This window comes from Mobula hypostoma, chromosome 22 (assembly GCF_963921235.1).
Source record: "Mobula hypostoma chromosome 22, sMobHyp1.1, whole genome shotgun sequence".
Taxonomy (NCBI): domain Eukaryota; kingdom Metazoa; phylum Chordata; class Chondrichthyes; order Myliobatiformes; family Myliobatidae; genus Mobula; species Mobula hypostoma.
Genome location: NC_086118.1, coordinates 46,181,393 through 46,201,660, shown reverse-complemented (window position 1 = coordinate 46,201,660; position 20,268 = coordinate 46,181,393). Strand labels below are relative to the sequence as shown.

At 43.3% G+C, this 20,268-nt stretch overlaps 1 protein-coding gene across 2 annotated transcripts in view; it reads left to right on the top strand.

The window, feature by feature from the left end:
- LOC134360322 (dual specificity mitogen-activated protein kinase kinase 6) overlaps positions 1 to 20,268 on the top strand; it is a 148,110-nt gene that overhangs the window by 104,028 nt on the left and 23,814 nt on the right. For both annotated transcript variants that reach the window (XM_063074549.1, XM_063074548.1), the window contains one exon: positions 13,390 to 13,435. In XM_063074549.1, coding sequence (XP_062930619.1) covers positions 13,390 to 13,435 — 46 coding nt within the window. The remainder of the gene's footprint in view (positions 1 to 13,389; positions 13,436 to 20,268) is intronic.

Here is a 20,268-nt window from a genome sequence, read left to right as displayed (position 1 = left end):
GCATACTAAACAATCACTGTGATGTTGTGGCATACTAATAACTGCAGTCCTTTAGCTATTGTGTTCTACTTCCAATCCTCAAGTGTATACCTTGATCGCTAAACTGCTTCAATCCATTTCTCTTGGACTTCCCTGTTTGCCATTGCATTATCTTGGACAGAGTTCTGTTGAGTGCCAACATGTCTGAATTCTGCATCATTGGGAGATATCTGATGTAACTGTAGTCAGCTTTGCTTCTGGGTTCATTGTAATATCAATTGGACTGGGCCTCAGTTGAACAGCAGATCAAGAGCAAGATGAATTCATATCATCATTCACGACAAAACCTGACTTTGGTGTAGAGTTTCTGGGTCTACTGTGTGCCTTGGGATCAGCTTTAGCAAACCACTACAGCTTGTATCTTGTAGAAGATCTTTAATCAAACCAAAACATTCTCAATGATGGAGGAACTCAGCAAGTCAGGCAACGTCTATGGAGACGAATAAAGACCTGACGTTTCGAGCTGAGATCCTTCTCTGCCTGAAATGTCGGCTCTTTATTCCCCTCCATAGATGCAGCCAGGCCTGCGGAGTTCCTCCAGCATTGAGGGTGTGTATCTGTGTCTGGCTGGCTGGCTGGCATGCTTTCCGGCATCTGCTGAATCTCTGAAACCATCCTTGGGTGCTTTGTCATGCATTATGGAAACTCCCCAGGTGTAGTAGGATGGGTTTACTAGTGCATTAAGAAGTGGGTTAAAGGGGGAGAAAAGTGAGGGGAGAGATGGGGAACCTGGGGGAGCTGAAAGTATAGTTGCCGATAATTGAACAGAGAAGATGGCAGATTCACAGGAAATTGGATCAAGAATCAGTTTTATTCACCATAAACATTTGCATGTGTTGGGAGTTTGCTGTGGTGTGTTGGCTTGACATGCAAAAAAAACACTTCAGCAGTTAGAAGGAATCAGTCAAAATTAGGTTTAATATCACTGGCATATGTTGTGAAATTTGTTAACTTTACAGCAGCAGTACAATAAAATACATGATAAATACAGAGAAAAGAACTGAATTATGGAAAGTGTATATCTATAAAATAGTTAAAATGAGTAGTGCAAAAAAAAACAAAAAAAAGTAGTGAGGCAGTTTTCATGCGTTCAATGTCCATTTAGGAATCAGATGGCGGAGGGGAAGAAACTATTTCTGAGTCGCTGAGTGTTGTGCCTTCAGGCTTCACTTTAACCTTTAATTTTATGTTTATATAAAAATAAAGTGGAGATGTGGAATAAAATGTGCATAAATACTTAAATGCCAGCTTGGATTTACAATGCAAAAAACCTAATAGAAAGTGGTTTAAGTGTTTATGGTGCACTTCACTGACAAGCGTAATAGATAGAGGGGGGTGGGGAGGGGCTGACTAGAATGGTTGATCTGATTAACTGCTGGGGGAGTTAAGATGGCATGAAGTTTTTGTTTTGATAGCCTTATAGCGCTTTTTTAGAAGGGGGCTTTTAGAAAAGGGAGTTTGCTGTGTGGGTAGTGTCCACAATGATTTATTTCCTCCCTACTTCTTTGGCTTTGACACACGTAATGATGGTAGACTGCAGCCATTGATCTTTTACTGCTACCCTGACAGCTCACTGTGAGAGGATGCTGCAGCTTATAACATTATGCACAGTATTAAAGGGCAGGGCTGCCTCAAAGGAATGGAATCATCTCTCATCGGATTCAGCCGACATCTGCAAATGTTGCTGGAAATCTAAATGTGGAAAGAAAGCGCTGGGAATGTTTTAAACACAAGTGAATCTGCAAGTGCACGAAATCTTCAGCAGCGTACACAAAATGCTGGAGGAACTCAGCAAATTGGGCAGCAGCTTTGGAGGGGAATAAACATTCGATGTTTCGGACCAAGACCCTTCATCAATACGGGAAAGGAAGCGGGCAAAAATCTGAATAAGAAGGTGAGGGGAGGGGTAGGAGTCAAAGCCGGCAGGCGATAGGTGGTCTTGTGTTTAGGGGAGATCTGATGGGAATATTTCACAGAGTTTGGTTGGGGTGTGGAATGTACTGACTTTGGGGAAATTTCTGTCATTGAACAGTGTGATGTGGGTCTTCAGATTCCTGTGCCTCTGACCAGATAGGAGCAATGAGAAATGTGCATGGCCCAGATGATGGGGCTCCATTTTCTGCAATGGCACCACCTGAGTCTGCGAGTCTCTGTAGTCCTTTGCATTCCAGTGCGTTGCAGTTTCTATACCAGGCCCTGATGCCACTGGTTTGACTCGGTTGGATGTCAGGCTGGCAAAGGCTGTGAGGGAGTGAGAGTGGGAAGTACCAGAGAGATAATCTGTAATGATCAATAAAACAGTTGTTTAGAATCAAATGACCTTGCCTGGTGTCTCAGGGCTGGGTGTGTTTGCACCTGCGCTACTCTCTGCCCCAACACACTTTCCCTGCCACCTGTTCCACACCCCTCCCACGGCGCTCCATGCTCGCTGTTCCCAACATCCTTTGCTCCCGCCAGATTTATAAACTGGCTCTTCGCTCCCTGTTGAGAAATTCAGTACTGTGCAGAAGTCTTGGGCACAGTATTTGTTACTGTCTTCAGTGACATGTTAAGTCTCCTTCAACTAACTGAGATTCCAGTGTAAGAGCCACATAGGATCCATCCTCACTCCTGTTTTCCTAGAACATTGAACAGTACAAGCTCTTCAGTCCACGATGTTGTGTTGACATTTTAACCTAGTCTAAAATCAATTAAACCTTTCCCTTCCACATAGCCCTCCAATTTTCTATCGTCCATGTGCCTACCTGTGAGCCTCTTAAATGTCCCTAATGTATCTACCTCTTCCATCACCACTGGAAGAACATTCCACGCATCCATCACTCTCTGTAAACAAAAAGTCAGCAACAGCAGCACACAATAACAGCAACAACAACTTGCCACTGAAATCCATTTCTCCAGTCCACCTTAAAATGATACCCCTAGGAATTAGTCATTTCTGTTCTGGGAAAAAGTCTCTGGCTATCCACTCGATCCATGCCTATTATCATATTGTACAGCTCTATCAAGTCACATATTATCCTGTTTCACTCCAACTATTCTCGCAAGATATGATCTCTTTTCAATTAGTGTCTGATGGGCCCAAGTCTTTGATATCCAAAGCACATGGAAAAAAAAATGAAGCGAAGCTGCCATTCTGGTCTTGCTGACCCTGTGGATAGAGTTTCTGAGCAAAATCTGCCTGGAATGCCATGTATGGTTCTAAAACTACAAAGAAGTTTGTGCAGATTTGGCCTGTCATCTAATACTTTGACAAACCACTCTAGGTGTGCAGTGGACAGTGGAGAGTATGCTGACTGGTTGCATCATGGCCTTGGACTGCAACACCAATGTCCAACAACAGGAGAATGTCTACAAAAAAGTGGTAGATCTGGCCTAATCCATCAATGGTAAAGCCCTTCCCACCATTGGGCATGCCTACAAGATGCGCTGCCACAAGAAAGCAGTGTCCATTGTCAAGGCTATGCTCTCTTCACAGTGCTGCCATCAGGAAGGAGGTAGAGGAGCCTTCGGTCCCACACCACCAGGTTCTGGAACAGTTACGACTCTTCAAACAACAGACTCTTGAACCAGTGTGGATAACTTCACCCACCTCATCTCTGAGCTGATTTCACCTTCAAGGTGTCTGCATCTCATGTTCTCAATATTACTTATTTACTTTTTTAAAAAATACTTGCACAGCTTGTCTTCTTTTGCACATTGATTGTCAAGCTTAATGTGCAGTTTTTCATTGATTCTGTTGTATTTGTTTGTTCCACTGTGAATTCCTACAAAAAAAAAGGAATCTCGGATAGTATATGGTGACATATACATACTTGGATAATAAATTTCATTTGAATTTTGGAAACGTGGTGTCAAAGGTTATAGACATAGGCCAGATGGCATGGGTTTCAGCTCATCATTAGCAAGGAATGAGTGTGTCAGAAAGAACGAGACTTCTATTAATAACTGAAAAGCCCAATGAAGCCAAACCTGCCCTGAAATGCAAAGGCAAGGCTTGTTGTAACTGCTGATTGTATCTTGTATCGACAAGCATCCTTTCTCGACTGTTTTAGTGCTGTGCAACCACTCAGTGACTTTTTATAGTGTTCCTGTAAAACAGCAGGCGACCTTGTAATTTATTGAGGATTTAATGGGAAGTTTTGCAATGGGATAAAATGGGATGAAATATCACAAGATTGTAAATAAGATACTATTGAGCTGTTCAGAGGACTGGGAGAAAGTAACTACATAAATCAGATCAGTTTTAATATCACCATCATATGTTGTGAAATTCTTTAACTTTATGGCAGCAGTACAGTGAAGTACATGATAGAGAAAATAACTGAAGTATATTGAGTATATATGCTGTAGGTCTACTGAATAGTTGAAATGAGTAGTGTGAAAAAAACAAAAAGAATTAGTGAGGTAGTGTTAACAACAGGAATTCTGCAGATGCTGGAAATTCAAGCAACATACATCAAAGTTGCTGGTGAACGCAGCAGGCCAGGCAGCATCTATAGGAAGAGGCGCAGTCGACGTTTCAGGCCGAGACCCTTCGTCAGGAGTGAGGTAGTGTTGATGGGTTCAATGTCCATTTAGAAATCGGATGGGCGACGGGAAGAAGCTGTTCCTGAATCGCTGTGTGTGTGCCCTCAGGCTTCTGTACCTCCTACCTGATGATAGGAATGAGAGGAGGGTATAATCTGAAGAACAAGTGTCCTTGAATCAAGATAAATGGGGAAGTTTGTGTAAGGTGACATTTCATCAGGGTCCCAGCCAAATTGTCAACTGGTTACTCCTCTTCATAGATGCTGTCTGACCTGCTGAGCCCCCTTCCCGCCTTTTGTGTGGGTTGCTCTGGATTTTCAACATCTGCAGAATCTGAAGAAGAGTCTCGGCCCGAATTGTTGACCGTCTATTCATTTCCATAGATGCTGGCCTGCTGAGTTCCACTAGTGTTCTGTGTCTGTTGCTTTGGACTTCCAGCATCTGCAGAATTTTGCGTGTTTATAATCTGCGGACTCTCTTGTGTTTGTGTAGTGTGGAATACTTTACATGTATTGTGTTAAGTCTGGGGTGTCCTGCTGCTTTTGCATAAACTAAGATTTACAAGCTGGAGAACTGCCTGTGGAGGTGAGGCCTTATTGAAAGTGGGTGGGTGGGTGGGTGGGCGGGCTTTTAGGGTGCTGTAGTTCCAAAGATGAATGTTTCTTTAATATATAGTGTTAATAATTAGTGTAGAATGGGGGTAAGATGAAGCCAATGTCTTTGAAGTGGGGTGTAATAATGAAAGGTATTGGGATTTCTGCTTAGCCCTGGAGAACAGGGCTCCAAAAACTTACAGAGCATTTTCAGCACAGGCCTGCCTATCATGCAAATCATCTCTCTCCGGACCTTCCCTCAACTCAATTCCCATAATCTCGGGAAAGTTGCTAACATAATAGCTCCTAACACAGCCATTCTTGCTTCTCTCTTCTCACCCCCCCATCCTGTTGGACAGGAGATACTAAAGTCCAACTCAGGACACCATCTATCCTGCTGTTGTCAGGCTCTTGGAATGGATCTCTCTGCCAGTAAAAGATGCACTCTTGATCTCCCAAATTCCCTTGATGTGGCCCTTGTAGTCTTATTGTGTATGTACTTCCGCTGTAACTGCAACACACACCGGTGCTGGAGGAACTCAGCAGGTCAGACAGCATCTATGGAGAGAGATGAACAGTCGCTGCTTCAGGCCGAGATCCTTCATAGACCTTTTATGATGCTGTCTGAGTTCCTGCAGCGTTTTTGTTTGTGTTGCTCAAGATATCCATTGCTTCCAGCTAAACTGCAAACTTCCAATCAAAGTTTGCGCCTCATTGTTTTCTGTTATTTCTAAACCTAGTGAAGATGATGGTGAATGAGCAAGGCATAATAAAGGGCACTGGTCTCACCAAAGCATCACAGTTGGAAGTTCTCATCTTCTGCTTGAGAACACATGCTTCAGCTGCATGACACTTGGGAGTCTTAATGAAGATGGTCATCAAAGATTTTTTTTAGATTATGAGGACACGCAGTCCTCTTTTATTGGCATTTAGTAATGCATGCATTAAGAAATGATACAATATTCATCCGGTGTGATATCACAGAATCACAGGACAGACCAAGACTGAAAAACTTAACAAAAACCACATAATTATAACATATAGTTACAACAGTGCAACAATACCATAACTTGATGAAGAACAGGCCATGGGCACAGTAAAAAAAGTTCGAAGTCTCTGGGAAGTCCCACATCTTACGCAGACGGGAGAAGGAAGAAAACTCTCCCTGCCATGCCCAACCACAGGACTCTGAGTCGTCCGAAAACTTCGAGCCTCCGATCAGCCCTCCGACACTGAGTACCGAGCACCATCTCTGCCAGACACTTCGACCCCAGCCTCGGTCGCCATCAGCAGGCAAAGCCGGGGATTTTGGGACCTTCCCTCTGGAGATTCTCGATGCACAGTAGCAGCGGCAGCGAACCGGGTATTTCAGAAGTTTTCTCCAGATGTTCCTCTGTGCTTCTCAAGTCAGTCTTCGTCAAATCAGAATTGCGCACGGCATCCTACTTACAAATATGATATAATTTCACCGGAGAGTTGCGCGCGCTGCGTTGCGCCGCCAATTTTACCCTGCAAATAATGAAGTACAGGTGACTGGGGTGTAGACCAGATGGCTGCTCCAAACTTATCAAAGTTCAAAGAAAGTTTATTATCAAAGTGCCCATACTATACCATATAACACCTTGAGATTCTTTTCCTTGTAGGCATTTGCAAGAAAACTAATGATATACATTAAAATTTTATGAAAGACACTTTCTGTAGACTTTTTTGTTTCTGTTCCTGGTGGACTAGTTAGCGTAAGATCTGGCATGGAGATAAATTGCTGGATTAATATCCAGGGACCTAGACTCCTCTAATTCAGAATCATGGGTTCAAATCCCACCATGACTGCTGGGAAATGTAACTTAAAATAGTATCTATGGAATTTGTTACCTCAACAACACTCCAAATGTAAAACAGTATATCAGTGTAAAAAAAAACCTGATTTGATTCAACTAATGTTGAAATGAGGAGAAATTTCTTTAGTCAGAGAGTGGTGAATCTGTGGAATTCGTTGCCACAGGCGGCTGTGGAGGCCAAGTCATTGGGTATACTTAAGGCAGCGGTTGATAATTTCTTGATTAGCCAGGGTGTGAAGGGATATGGGGGGGAAGGCAGAAGACTGGGGATGAGAGGGAAAATGGATCAGCTGTGATGAAATGACGGAGCAGACTTGATGAGCCAAATGGCCTAATTCTCCTATATCTTATGGTCATATGGTCATGTCTTTCAAAAAGGAAATTTTCCATCGCCACCCAATGTGTCCTGTCTGATTCTAGACCAATGAACTTGTTTGTCTGTTAGATTCTTCCTTGGGTCAGGAGAAATAATGGATGGATTAAATAGCTTGTCTTGTCTGTGATGTCCACGTTCCCATGAGCAAATAAATATATACGAAAAAATAACTCCCCACCTGTCCCTAGTTACTTGGGAATTTTTGATGTTCCCTATGTCCTACTTGGCAGCAAGTGAAGCATTACTGGCCTACCGCAGCGTTAGTGGGAATAAAAAAGTTCTGGGACTTGCAGAGAAATGCCGGTAATTCTGTGCCAGGCTGCGTAAGTTGCCTACTCATGTAAGGTGATTTGCGCCTGCTGCACGATTGTGGGTCTGTGTCTTGGAGGGGAACTTGCGGGTGGCGGTGTTCCTGCGCAGCTGCAATCCATATCCTCGTGGGTAAGCTCTTGCGGAAGCCTTGGCAAGTTGCTGCAGTGCTTTTCGTAAATGGTGCATAGTGTGACTTTTTGTGTCTGGCTTCTACAACACATTGTCTGAGAATCAGGGTTGTAAAAATGAGCAGCTTGGAGCAGCGGAGAGAGCAAAACAAGTTGTTACAGACGGCTGTTCTCTTCCTTGTTTTCCTTCTGCCTTATTCCATGTCCTCATATGGCAAAGAGAGGAGTCACTTCAGCCCACGCAGTTGATACTAGCTGGCAGAGTAATTTCCATTTCTAGGGGCAACTTACAATGGCCAAGCAACCTAACAACGTCCCATGTCTTTACCTGCAGGTAAGAGTTGGTATTAAAGAAAGTTACTACAGTGTTAAGAGAACTAGAACATAAAATCAAGAATGTACTTGTGAGGCTCTATAAGACATTGGTCAGACCCCATTTGGAATATCACAAGCAAGTTTGGACCCAGTAGGCTTGGTGTGCAGGAGTTCATGAGGTCACGAAGAGACTGGCTTGACTTAATGACTGAACAGCAAAGGAAGGATGTGTTAGTCCTGGAGAGGATCCAGAGGAGGTTCATAAGAATGATCTTGGGAATGAAAGGCTTAACCTATGAGGAGCATTTGAGGCCTCTGGGCCTCTACTCGATGGTGCTCAGAAGGGTGGGAGGAGATCCCACTGAAACTTACTGGATATCGAGAGCCTTATAGCGTGTATGTGGAGAGGATGTTAACATTGTAGAAGTGTCTACGATTTGAGGGCATGGCTTCAGAATAAAGGGGTGACCCTTTAAAACTGAGTCGAGCAGGAATTTCTTCAGCCAGAGAGTGGAATTTGCTGTTACAGATGGCTGTGACAGTCAACTCGATGGGTGCAGAGATTGATACATGTTTGATTGATAAAGGGGTTAAGGCTTATGGGGAGAAGATGAGAGAATGCTGTTTTAAAAAAAAACTTGAATGGTGGAGAAGACTGGATGGGCTGAATGGCCTAGTTCTGCTCCTACGTTTGGGAGGAAACTATTAACTGGTAGGAAACCTACATAGTCACGTAAAAGGCATAAACTCCACGCAGACAGCATCAGAAGTTGGATTGAAACCAGATTTCTGGAACTGTGAGAACAGCTCGACTATATCTGTGCGACTGTATCACCCACCACATCTCCCCACCAGCTCCCAAGTAATGTTGAATATACTTCGGATATTTAAAAGAAAACTTCATTGTCTGGTAACTAGCATAGTTTAACCTTGCCACTGCATATAAAAATGCTGCTAACTACATTTTAATTTAAGTGTTGGGGGTGATTGCTTTCCAGCAGAAATTTACCCCTTTGATAACTACCCTTGTAGCATGTGCATTTGTAACTCTGGTTGGGTTTATTGAAGTAAGTGGGATGAAGTTTAATCATTAAATGAGGTTCAGACGTGGAGGTTTGTTATTATCTTGGGATTGTGAAAACTGGAAATCATTAATATGTGATTGGTGGAATCTGAGGCAAGGTACTTCGTTAGTAAGAAGTTTCTAGTTATCTGAATTACCCTTTGATCTGGGAAGATTCAGTGTCCCAGTTCCCCAGGTGATGAAGAAAAATTAACATAGTTATTATTTCCACTTGTTGCTTTTGAAAGACAGGCATTCCTGAAGTAGTAATACTTTTTCTGATTTATGGAAACCTGCCACTGTTTTCATGAATGGACACTTCATTTTGAGCTGCCGTTTTCTGGATAGATATCATGAGCGAGCAGTGCAGGATGTGTGTGTGCGCACATCCTCCGTTATCAGTACTATGGCTGGTACAGGGAAGGAAATTCATTATGCCAGTTCACTTCAAACTCCCATCCCACCTTCACTGAAACTAGAAGCCTTTTCATCTTTGCCTCTGCAGTCCTTTTACAAAAACTCGGGCAGGCAATGAGGTCAGATTGTTTCCTGACTAAAAGAGAGGTACTAAATCAAAAAGTCAAGCAAATATAATCAAGAATACATAAATCAAGTTATGGTCATTGACTCTGTACACGTTTTGGTATCTATTCTTATTTCAACTCGAAGAGTACACACATCACTCAATGTTGTGCCTCACGTTAAATCTGCTGCTGAAAGAGCTCCGGCTGTTTAATAACCAGCTGTGGTACTTCCACCATTATCGTTCCTTTTAGATCCTTATGTCCTTGACCCCTGTGGCCAGGGCACATCACTATCTGCACTCACATCAGTGACAATGGGAATGGACAGTGTTGGGTTCATCATATTTCCTTTGCACTTTAGTCTCCTTGTGTTTGTCTCCTTCCTTCTCTTTGATCATCCATTTAGCTTTCTTTTTGTCACATCGTCTGACAGAGAGCTATTTATCCTATGCAATTCCTTCATTTTGATCTGAAGATGATTTTGTATCCCTGTGTGTTTTTCACTCTTTGCAAATGAGGACGTTCCTAGCAAAATGCACAGAGCAAAAGGAAGGAACTTGACTAATTTGAATAATTCTCCCTGTGAGTTGAAGTTGTCTTCACCAGAATAGAAGCTACTCAGAATGACAAGTGTTTTGAAAATCAAAGAACTATAAATGCTGGCGTAAAGTGCTAGACATTCTCAGCAAGTCAGGCAGTATCTGTGGAAAGGGAATCAGACTTAATGTTCCAGGTTGAACAAGACAGGTTTTAAGTTGCATAGAGGTTGGAAGAGGGATGATGTGAAAAAGGGACCCTCTCTGATTGGATGAGGTCAGCGTGGATGGAATGAGGCCAATGTTGATTGGGTATGCTGTTTCCGACGTCATCTAGTTTGAGAGATTAATAAGGGTGCTTGGAGAGAGGGGAAATAAAGAAATGGATACATTGAAGTCTTTTTTATTGAGATACAAGGTCCTTCCAGCCCCTTGAGCTACGCCACCCAGCAACCCCCCAATTTACTCCTAGCCTAATCACAGGACAATTTACAATGACGAATTAACCCAACAACTGGCACGTCTTTGGACTGTGGGAGAAAACGGAAGCATTCAGGGGAAACCTACACAGTCAGAGGGAGAATGTACAAAGTCTTTACAGGTAGCAGCAGGAGTTGAACCTGGGTCACCTGTACTGTATAGCGTTGTGCTAACCACTATGCTACCGTGCTGCCCCAAACTTAGTGAGTTACAGTGTTGAATTGGCTCTTCGAGCCACGCTGCCTAGCGATCTCCCAATTTAATCCCAGCCTAATCATGGGACAATTTACAATGACCAATTAACCCACCAACCCCCTATGTCTTTGGTCGGAGGAAGAAAACGAGAGCACCCAGAGGAAACACATGCGGTCATGGGGAGATGGAGGTCAGATACATTAAAAACAACTCAAGTCAAAAGGAGAATTTTGGAAAAGACCAACACATTAGGTAGTGTTATTCATTATATTTTTGGTTTAATTGAGAATTTACTTGAGGTTTGGCTTAATTTCGGTTGCTTAAGGTTGTTATATCCCCAGGGTGATAGTGGGGATAAGCTCCCACTTCCTGTCAAATGCTCCCAATGGCATGTATCTCAAATGCACTCTGTCAGCCAAGTCCAGCTCCTGTCTGGCTTAGCTACTAACCCCAGCAGAACGGTTTCTACTGACAGGAGAAGGGGCAAAGACGGGTTACTGGTGCCGTAAAACCAGTCACCTAAAGCAGATGAGGCTCATCAGCCATGTTTGGCAGCTCATCTAGGGGAAGCAAACCTCCTGATTTCAAACCTCTACTGGCTTGCGGCTAAGCCTGCTCATGGGAAAAGCTTCAGGAATAAACCCCGAGGAGAACACCCAAGGCATGTCTACGTTGAGTTCAACACTGACTGGCAACTCGTGATGCTGCTGGTGCCAAACTGTATCGGGTTCTGCTGTTGCTTTGGATTAATTGCCTGCACGGAGAGGGGGAGCCTGCTGCATAGGCATCAGCTTGCTCCCCATGTCGTACTGCCCTAGCTTGGTATCACATAGACAACTGGGAACCAACATCCGTGGTTGACCCTGACCAATGGAGGCCTTCGTGAATTGAAAGTGGGAGGTGGCTGGCTTTTTAGCTACGGCGGGGGGGGGGGGAATCTGCTTTCTCTGACTGAACTGCAAGAATGCTGGTCTTCTGGTTTATTTAGGGGTATGATTCAGATAGTGCAGATGTGATGCATCTTTAAATGTGGCCAGCGAAGAATGTTTGAGAGCACAGACAGATGTGTCAGATGAGATCAGTGCTGTAAAATGTGAGGTGATAGATCTAGTGGAATGAATGAGAAGTACAAGACATTTTAGTAGGGAGACAGTGACGCAGCAAAGGAGGAGAGATGCGTTTCACAAATCATTAAAGGCGAAAGGGCAGGTTACCAAAGTTGTGAATCAACACGGGATCCTGGGCTTCATTGCAGAGGTATTACAGTAACACTAGCTCGGCTGAAGGTTATTCAGATACAGTGATTGTGCGAAGCCTTTGTGGGATCTGCAAGAGTGAATTAGTGGGGTGGTTCCAGGTAGGCGTAATTTGTAGTGATTCATGTTATGATGTGCTTCTGGTTTCTGCTTACTCTTTTTAAAACATTTTTACTTTGTGCCGTTTTGATTCGGGTTGCAGTCAACAAACGACACAGCGCTAAACTGAACTGAAATAAACTGAGCATTCCTGGACTGTTGATGCTTCATATTCTCTACCTGCCGCTCTTTTTTTTGCCGCTTGCATGATTTGTTCTTATTTTTTTGCACGTTGGGAGTTTGATGTTTTCCTTCAAACGAGTTCCACGGTGTTTCTTTGTTTCGTGGCTCTGTGGGAACACGAATCTCAGGGTTGTATACTGCCTGCATACTTTAATAATGTAGTTAGGAACAGGGAAGGATGAGAAGAGATTTGGAGAGATGTTTAAAATGATGAGGTTGGAGTGCTGAGGGGTAATGCTGGGAACGGGGGGGGGGTGCAAAGTGATCTATTTAAAAGATGAACCAGGTTCAGATCTGCTGTTGTCTGTAAGGAGTTTGTACATTCTCCCTGTCACTGCATGGGTTTGCTCCAGGAGCTCTAGTTTCCTCCCACATTCCAAAAACGTAAAGAGTAAGCAGGTTAATTGGTCACATGGATGTAATTGGGTGGGGGGGGGTGCAGGCTCATTGGGTCTGTTATTCTGCTGTATCTCTACATAATCTAAGTAGATAGAGGGCAAATGGTTTTCCTAATCTGGTGAGATGGTTAGCGATGGAAATGTCATTCCTGCTAGGGCGGAGGAAATGAATTTGGTAGAAAATTTGCAATGAGAATGAGATAAATATTTGAAGGAGAAAACATTGCAACAATGTGGACGTAAGAGTGGTGAGGTTGGGAGTACACTAGAGAGGGAGAAGGTATAGGTCACTCTGTCCCGTGGTTCGATACTCTTTGCTCCTGCCAGTCAACCTGGGTGCAACATCATCTCAGAACGTTTTGCCCAAACCAGTGGCAGCCCCTGAAGCTCAGACCTTGATCACCAGTCTTCTGGGGATTCAGGATTGATCGCCTATTGACCAGCAGGGAGCCCGATCTCAGTCACAACCCGTGACGGACGTGTAACACAGCATTTCACTAACTCTGATGTTTCCATTTTCTTTGCAGTTTAAAGAAGAACTCCAAAGACAGACCAACATACTCAGAGCTTATGGTAAGAACCCCCTGACTATGTACATGAATTGCATTTCTTTAAGTGATTCCTACAATTCTAATGATTTCAGTTAACAGACAGATTTGAGAGTAATAAAGATCTTTTAGCTAAACTGAAGCATTACCTCTGTTTCCCTTTCCATATAATTCAGACTTACCTTCTGTCACAGAGTGTTGTTATTCTCATCACTTGCAACTGGTACATTAATGTGCTGTTGAAAAGGAAAGCAAGCTTTTCTGGATGCCATTGGACGGGTTATCCATAAGACAAAGGAGCTGAATGTAGCCACTTGATCGGCTGATTTATTATCCCTCTCGACTCCATTCTCCAGCTTTCTCCCCATAATCTTTGGCGTCCTGACTAATCAAGAATCTATCAACCCCTGTTTTAATTATACCTGATGACTTGGCTTCCACAGCCGCTGTGGAATTACACAGGTGCACCACTGGCTAAAGAAATTCCTTCTTGTCTCGGTTCTAAAGGGATGTGCCTCTATTCTATGCACTCGGGTCTTTGTTAAACGTGCTGTGTGAATCAGTGGTACTGTTTCCTTTTGGCATTAAAATTAGTCCCATTTGAACAGTGTCTGGAGCTGGAAAGACTACAGACAAGCTGAACCTGCTCGAGTTGGTTCGCTGTTCCATTGCTCTGTGGGTGGTTTTCAGTGGATGAGATCTTCCAAAGAAACCACGCAGATATTGCTCGAGGGGTTTATTAGTTTTAGGCCTATTTTACACACAATTTGGCTTCTAGTCACATAAACGCCATGACCAAGAAAGCACACCAGTGTTCTACTTACTCAAGAGACTGAACAAATTCATCATGTCACCGGTGAGATTCACCAGCTTTTATAAATGTACAGTAGAAACCCATCTGGATGCACCATGGTTTAGTATGGAAACTCTGCCTGAGACGGCAAGGGACTGCAGAGGGTGTACAGTTGAGTGTATCATGAAAACCAGCCTCCCTTCCATAGACACTGTCTCCTCTTCTCGCTGCCTTGGTTACGCAGGACCCCAACCACTCTGCAACCTCGCTTTGCCCCCTTCCCACTGGACAGAAGATAGGAAGGCCTAAGAGCACAATCACGATCCACCAGGCTCAAGAACAACTTACGTCCCGGTGTTATAGGACTATTGAATGGTTCCCTTGTATGATAAAATAGTTTCTTGACCTCACAATCTAACTTGGATGGCCTTTGCACCTTGTTATCTGCCTGCACTGCACTTTCTCTGTAACTGTGTCACTTCACCCTGCGTAAGTAATTTACCAGGTTGATTAACTTCTGAAGAGACACACTGCCCACCATTTTGACGTGACAGATAATGAGGCAGCGGGCTTCCACTGCAAGACACTGATTCCTCTCTGTATCTGAGCAGTGGAGAAAGGTGGTACCATTGAGCTGTCCTGAACACTTACGGCAATGTTTTACCAGCAATCATGAAGTCCTGATCAATGATTGGTTTGGTTAGTCTTTGTTTATGCCTGGTTAGTTGGTGTAAGATCTGTTTCTGTGCTGTATCGATGATCCAATGAAATGTTAATTAAAGTTGAAGGTAAAAATTTATTATCAAAGTACATATATGTCACTATGTACAACCCTGAGATTTATTTTCTTGTGGGCATACTCAATTAGAATAATAACCATAATCGAATCAGTGAAAGACAACACCAACTTGGGCAAACACCACTGTGGAAAAGACAAGAAAATGTGCAAATGCTAAAAGAAATAATCAATAAACAATAAGTGTTGAGAACATGAGATGAAGAGTCCTTGAAAGTGAGTCCATAGGTTGTGGGAACAGTTGGTGCAAGTGAAGTTATCTCCTTTGGTTCAAGAGCCTGATGGTTGAGGGGTAATAACTTTTCCTGATGCTGGTGATGTGAGCCCTGAGGCGCCTGTACCTTCTTGCTGATGTTTACAGCGAGAAGATGATGGATGCTGCTTTCCTGCCATAATTAGTTGAACTTACAGCACATTTATAAATAGAAAAAATACTTCCCTTGTCATGTGATTTATGAATAAAAAGGAAAGGTGCGTTGTATCCGGAGTTTCTCCGGTTCTGTACGGGGCAAGCTACAGCAGTGGTTTGCCAAGTTACTGAATTTGTTACTATGAATAAATTACTAAATTACTGAAAATCCCAGCCGTCCAGTAAGTTAACATGTGACTCAAAGGGAGATCATGTCCGCAGAGAGTTGCTGGGTTTGCGACTAATAATGCTGTGGCTTTGCTACTCTGTACACAGTTATAATCTGCGTTAGCACTTGACCAGAAATATATTGCAACAGATGTCCCAGGTGATGGGAAAAAGCAAGCATACCATTTCATCTGAAAGAACGCTCTATGCTTAGAAGAGTATATCGTTTTACAAAAATGTTGACTTGTGGTCTCAAAGGAAAATAAATGTTTGAGACTGTCTTGATTAGGGGTTATGAACCCGTGCTGCTTGGGACACAGAGCCAGATGTTGCTACGAGCATGTAACAGAACCTGAATACCCTACCCATGCAACTCAGAATATGGTTTCTGGTCATTCTACATCAGCCTGTTCCATCTCAATACTTCATCATATTTTAGTTTAATTACTTTACTTAGACCACACTTGGAATATTGCGATCAGTTCTGGTCACCTCATTATGGGAAGGATGTAGAAACTTCAGAGAGGGCGCAGAGGAGATTTACCAGCATGCTGCCTGCCCGGATTAGAGAGCATGTTTTATGAGGATAGGTTGAGCTGACTAGGGCGTTTCTCTTTGGAGTGAAGGAGGATGAAAGATGATTTGATAAGATGGTAAGTGGCATAGATAGAGGGGACATCCATCTCCCTTTACCCAGGGTGCAAAGGGGCATAACTTTAAGGTGATTGGAGGAAAGTATAGGGGGAATGTCAGAGCTAGGTTTTTTACACAGAGAGTTTCTTTTACGTGGAATGCCCTGCCAGGGGCGGTGGGAGAGGCAGGTACACCGTAGGCCGACAGGCTTGTACTTTGCTGTGGTGTTCTATGCTCTATGTACGAAATGTAGCAGCACAAAACAAATTTAACAATAATGTTTTAATTTATTTTATGCAAGTATTTCTTAAAATGGTTTATGATTTGGTTAAATTTTACAGACCATTCCTCTTTTATGGCTGTTTAAGTAACAGATACAGACCCGTAGAGAATTCAGTAATCACCTCCTGAAATTTTGAGATGCGGAATAAAATACAATCTCATGAAATTTCTATTTTAGAAAGAGTAAATAAGCACAAAATTTATTTGTTTCTCAGCATTTCTTGACGCGGATTTGCATTAGGGATCATTATTTAGAAACAAACACTGCCAAAATGCAAGAGTTGCTGATTCATGGACATAATTACTGTGATGGTTCTCGTGCTTGGCTTCGGTTTTAATTTTACATCTTCTGGCAACTCATTCCTCTGCACACCGTCCTTTGTATGAAGAAGTTGTTCTTCAAGATCTTTTTAAATCTTTCCACCTCCTCGCTTAAACCTATAGTCTCTAGTTTTAAGTCCCCCTTCCCTGGGAAAAAGGATCATGTACGTTCACCCGATCTACGTCCCTGTCCATTTCTTTGGCTAGTAGGGTGGGAGGGACTGCAGTGATGTTACATGGTATGTATTGATCCTGAGGCTGTGCTTAAACTCAGGACTGTTGGTTGTTTCAATGTGAGCACAAGTTTACCAAGTATAAGGTACTGGCTGCTGTGGACCCTGGCGTCATTCGACGATGATCTGATTTTCCTAGATAGAGGAATCCAAAGGGATCTTTTCTATAGATTATAGTGAATGGGGTTTGGAGCATTCTGTTTCCTTAACATTGATGGGCTGACCCAAGAGGTACTGCAGATGCCTGAAATCTAGAGCAATACACACAATGTGCTGGAGGAGCTCAGCAGATCAGGCAGCATTTATGGAAGGGAATAAATGGTCAACTTTTCGGGCCAAGACCCTTCATCAGACTCATGATGAAGGATCTCGGCTCGAGACATTGACTGATGGGCTGGTGTCGTTTGTGGGGGTGAGACTGGTACAGGTCAGGTGATTAATGTTGGATTATTACATTTCTCATGAGTTATCATTTTCTTCCAGTGTGATATACCTCTGTTGTGTTACGGTGTACAGAATCAGTATTCAGACCTCAGACCTCCTGATATTTGACTGTCCTCTGACCCATGTAAACAGGCTAATCTCAGAGTCCCAGTCAAAACGCTTACTAATGTGGTATATGCCAGATGCGTTTCACACCGTCTTAGCCAATCCCAGTTGGTCAAATGGCACTGTGCATAAACCATATTAAATCTGCCAACTCTTCCCAAGTAGTTCGAAAGTTGCTTCTACCATATAGGCATGAATGAGTGCACAGTTCTGAACATTTCTGTTGTGAAACTTGTTCTTTTGACACCTTAAAGACCACCATTTCTTCTGGGGCATGGAGTCAGATTTTGTTCTATTTTTGAAAAGAATGCCATGGAGCTGTTGGAGATAATCTTTCAGTAAGTTTGCATGTACTGGACAGCTTCAGAAATGGCCTCTTGCCTTTTAATGTACTGGTACCCTTTTAGACACGTTGTCCTCATATTTGAGGGGACAAAGCGTTTTGTTTTCTTCATGTCAAGTGCCAGAAAAGCCGGAAGGCCTGTGATGTGCTTGTGAGAATGAACTGTCATGCAGTGGTGAGACATCTCAGACCCTGCTACCATTCTGAGCTTACAGATGTTGTGAGGTAGCTGGGGAAACCCAGAACAGTTGGGTCTTCAGGCAGTAGATTAAACCGTAGTGTGATGCTGGAGTCCTGCGATGTTGCCTGGTGATTCCCTTTGACTCTGTTATACTGGTCATTGTGAACTTGGAGCCAAGACTCACCAATTCAGCCTCATTCAACAGACAGCTGATAATGTACCAGTAGCAAACCAACTTGGCTTAATCAAACATCTTAACCTTTTTTATACCATGGACCAGTCCCATTAAACAAGGGGTCCACAGACCCCAGGTTGGAAGCCCTTGCATTAGAGGGTTCACTATGCCTCACGCTGGTGCATTGGGTAAAAACACTGCGTCACAGTGCCAGAGACCCGTCCACAGTCCTGACCTTGTGTGCCATCCTAAAGATGTAAGAGTTGGTAGGTTAGTCAGCCACTGTAAATTGCTCCCAGTGAACAATAAAATCTGGGGCTGTGTTGGGAAAATGAAGGGATTAAAGGTGTGACGGGCCTGTTTCCTCACTATATCTCTCCATGACTCTATAGTTTCACTGCTGTTCTGGTGGATCTCTTGCCTTCTGCTGCCCATAAACTTTACCTTATCTAAAACGTGCTGCTCATTTCCGATCTCACAACATCCCATTCACCTACCACCCGTGCTCATGGTGACTGTCCTCCTTCCTGGAGCGTGAAAGTCTCATATCCTCGCCGCTTCTGAACAAATCTATTGTCTGTAAATTCTTCCCTTCTCCGTAAGCTTCTGCGAGTCAGTGATTTCCCACCGTTGACTGATAGATATGGTCTGTGCCCCAAGCTGAGAAGTTCCCCACTCAAACTCTTCCCCATTAAAATGCTTTTTAGAACATGAAATAAAAACACAATTTTTAAAGGTTCAAAGTAAATTTATTATCAAAGTACATGTATGGCACCATATACAACTCTGAGATTCATTGTCTTGTGGGCGTACTCGGTAAATTTGTAGGTAAGAACCAAAGCAGAATCAATGCAGGACTGCCCAACCAGAGTGCAGAAGACAACAGACTGTGCAAATACAAAAGAAGAAATAATGATAAATAAATAGGCAATAAATATTTAGAAGATGAGATTGAACAGTCTGGGAAGTGTGTCCATTGGTTGTGGGACCATTTCAATGTTGGGGTGAGTGAAGTTATCCCCTCTGATTCAAGGGCCTGATGATTGATATGTAGTTACTGTTCCTGAACCTGGTAGTGAGAGTCCTGAGGCTCTTGCACTCTCTTCCTGATGGCAGCAGCGAGAAGAGAGCATATCCTGGGAGGTGGGGTCCCTGGTAACGGATATTGTTTTCCTGTGTCAGCATTTCATGTAGATGTGCTTGATGGTTGGGATTGCTTTACCCGTGATGCACTAGGTCTTATCTGCTACCTTTTGTTGGATTTTCCATGCAAGGGTATTGGTGTTCCCTTGCCAGACTGTGATGCAGCCAGTCAATGTACTGTCCACTACACATCTATAGAAGTTTATCAAAGTTTTAGATGTCTTGCCGAATCTCCACAAAAGGTCAGGAGGTCCGACAGTCTCTGTGGAGACAGAAATAGACTCAACCACTTAGCATCTTTAGCCAGAGGGTGGTGAATTTGTGTAATTTATTATCACAGGCAGCTATGGAAGCCAGGTCATTGGGTGTACTTAAGGCAGAGCTTGATAAGTTCCTAATTGGACACGGCATCAGAGGTTACGGGGAGAAGACCAGGGAGTGGGGCTGAGGGAGGGAAAGGGCGGAGCGGACTTGATGGGCCAAATGGCCTAATTCTGCTCCTATGTCTTATGGTCTTATTCATCAGTCAGTTTGACGATCCAGTTCTGAAGTAAAGGCCTTTAACCTGATGCGTAACTCCACAGACGCTGCCTTGCCTGCTGAGTGTTTTGTAGCAGTTTTCTGTTTTGAATTCAGAGATTCAAAATCTTCATTGCTTTGTTTCTGTTCTTGAAATCTACCTCTGCCCAAGCTCTTTCTAAATGTCTCAGTATCTCTTTATATATCCCTGCACTGGATTCTGTTTATTGCACACCTGTGGACCACGCTTGGTTATCTTACAGTTTGTGTCCCCCCCCAATGGAAAAGTAGCCTAGCTGCCCTTAAGCCCCCC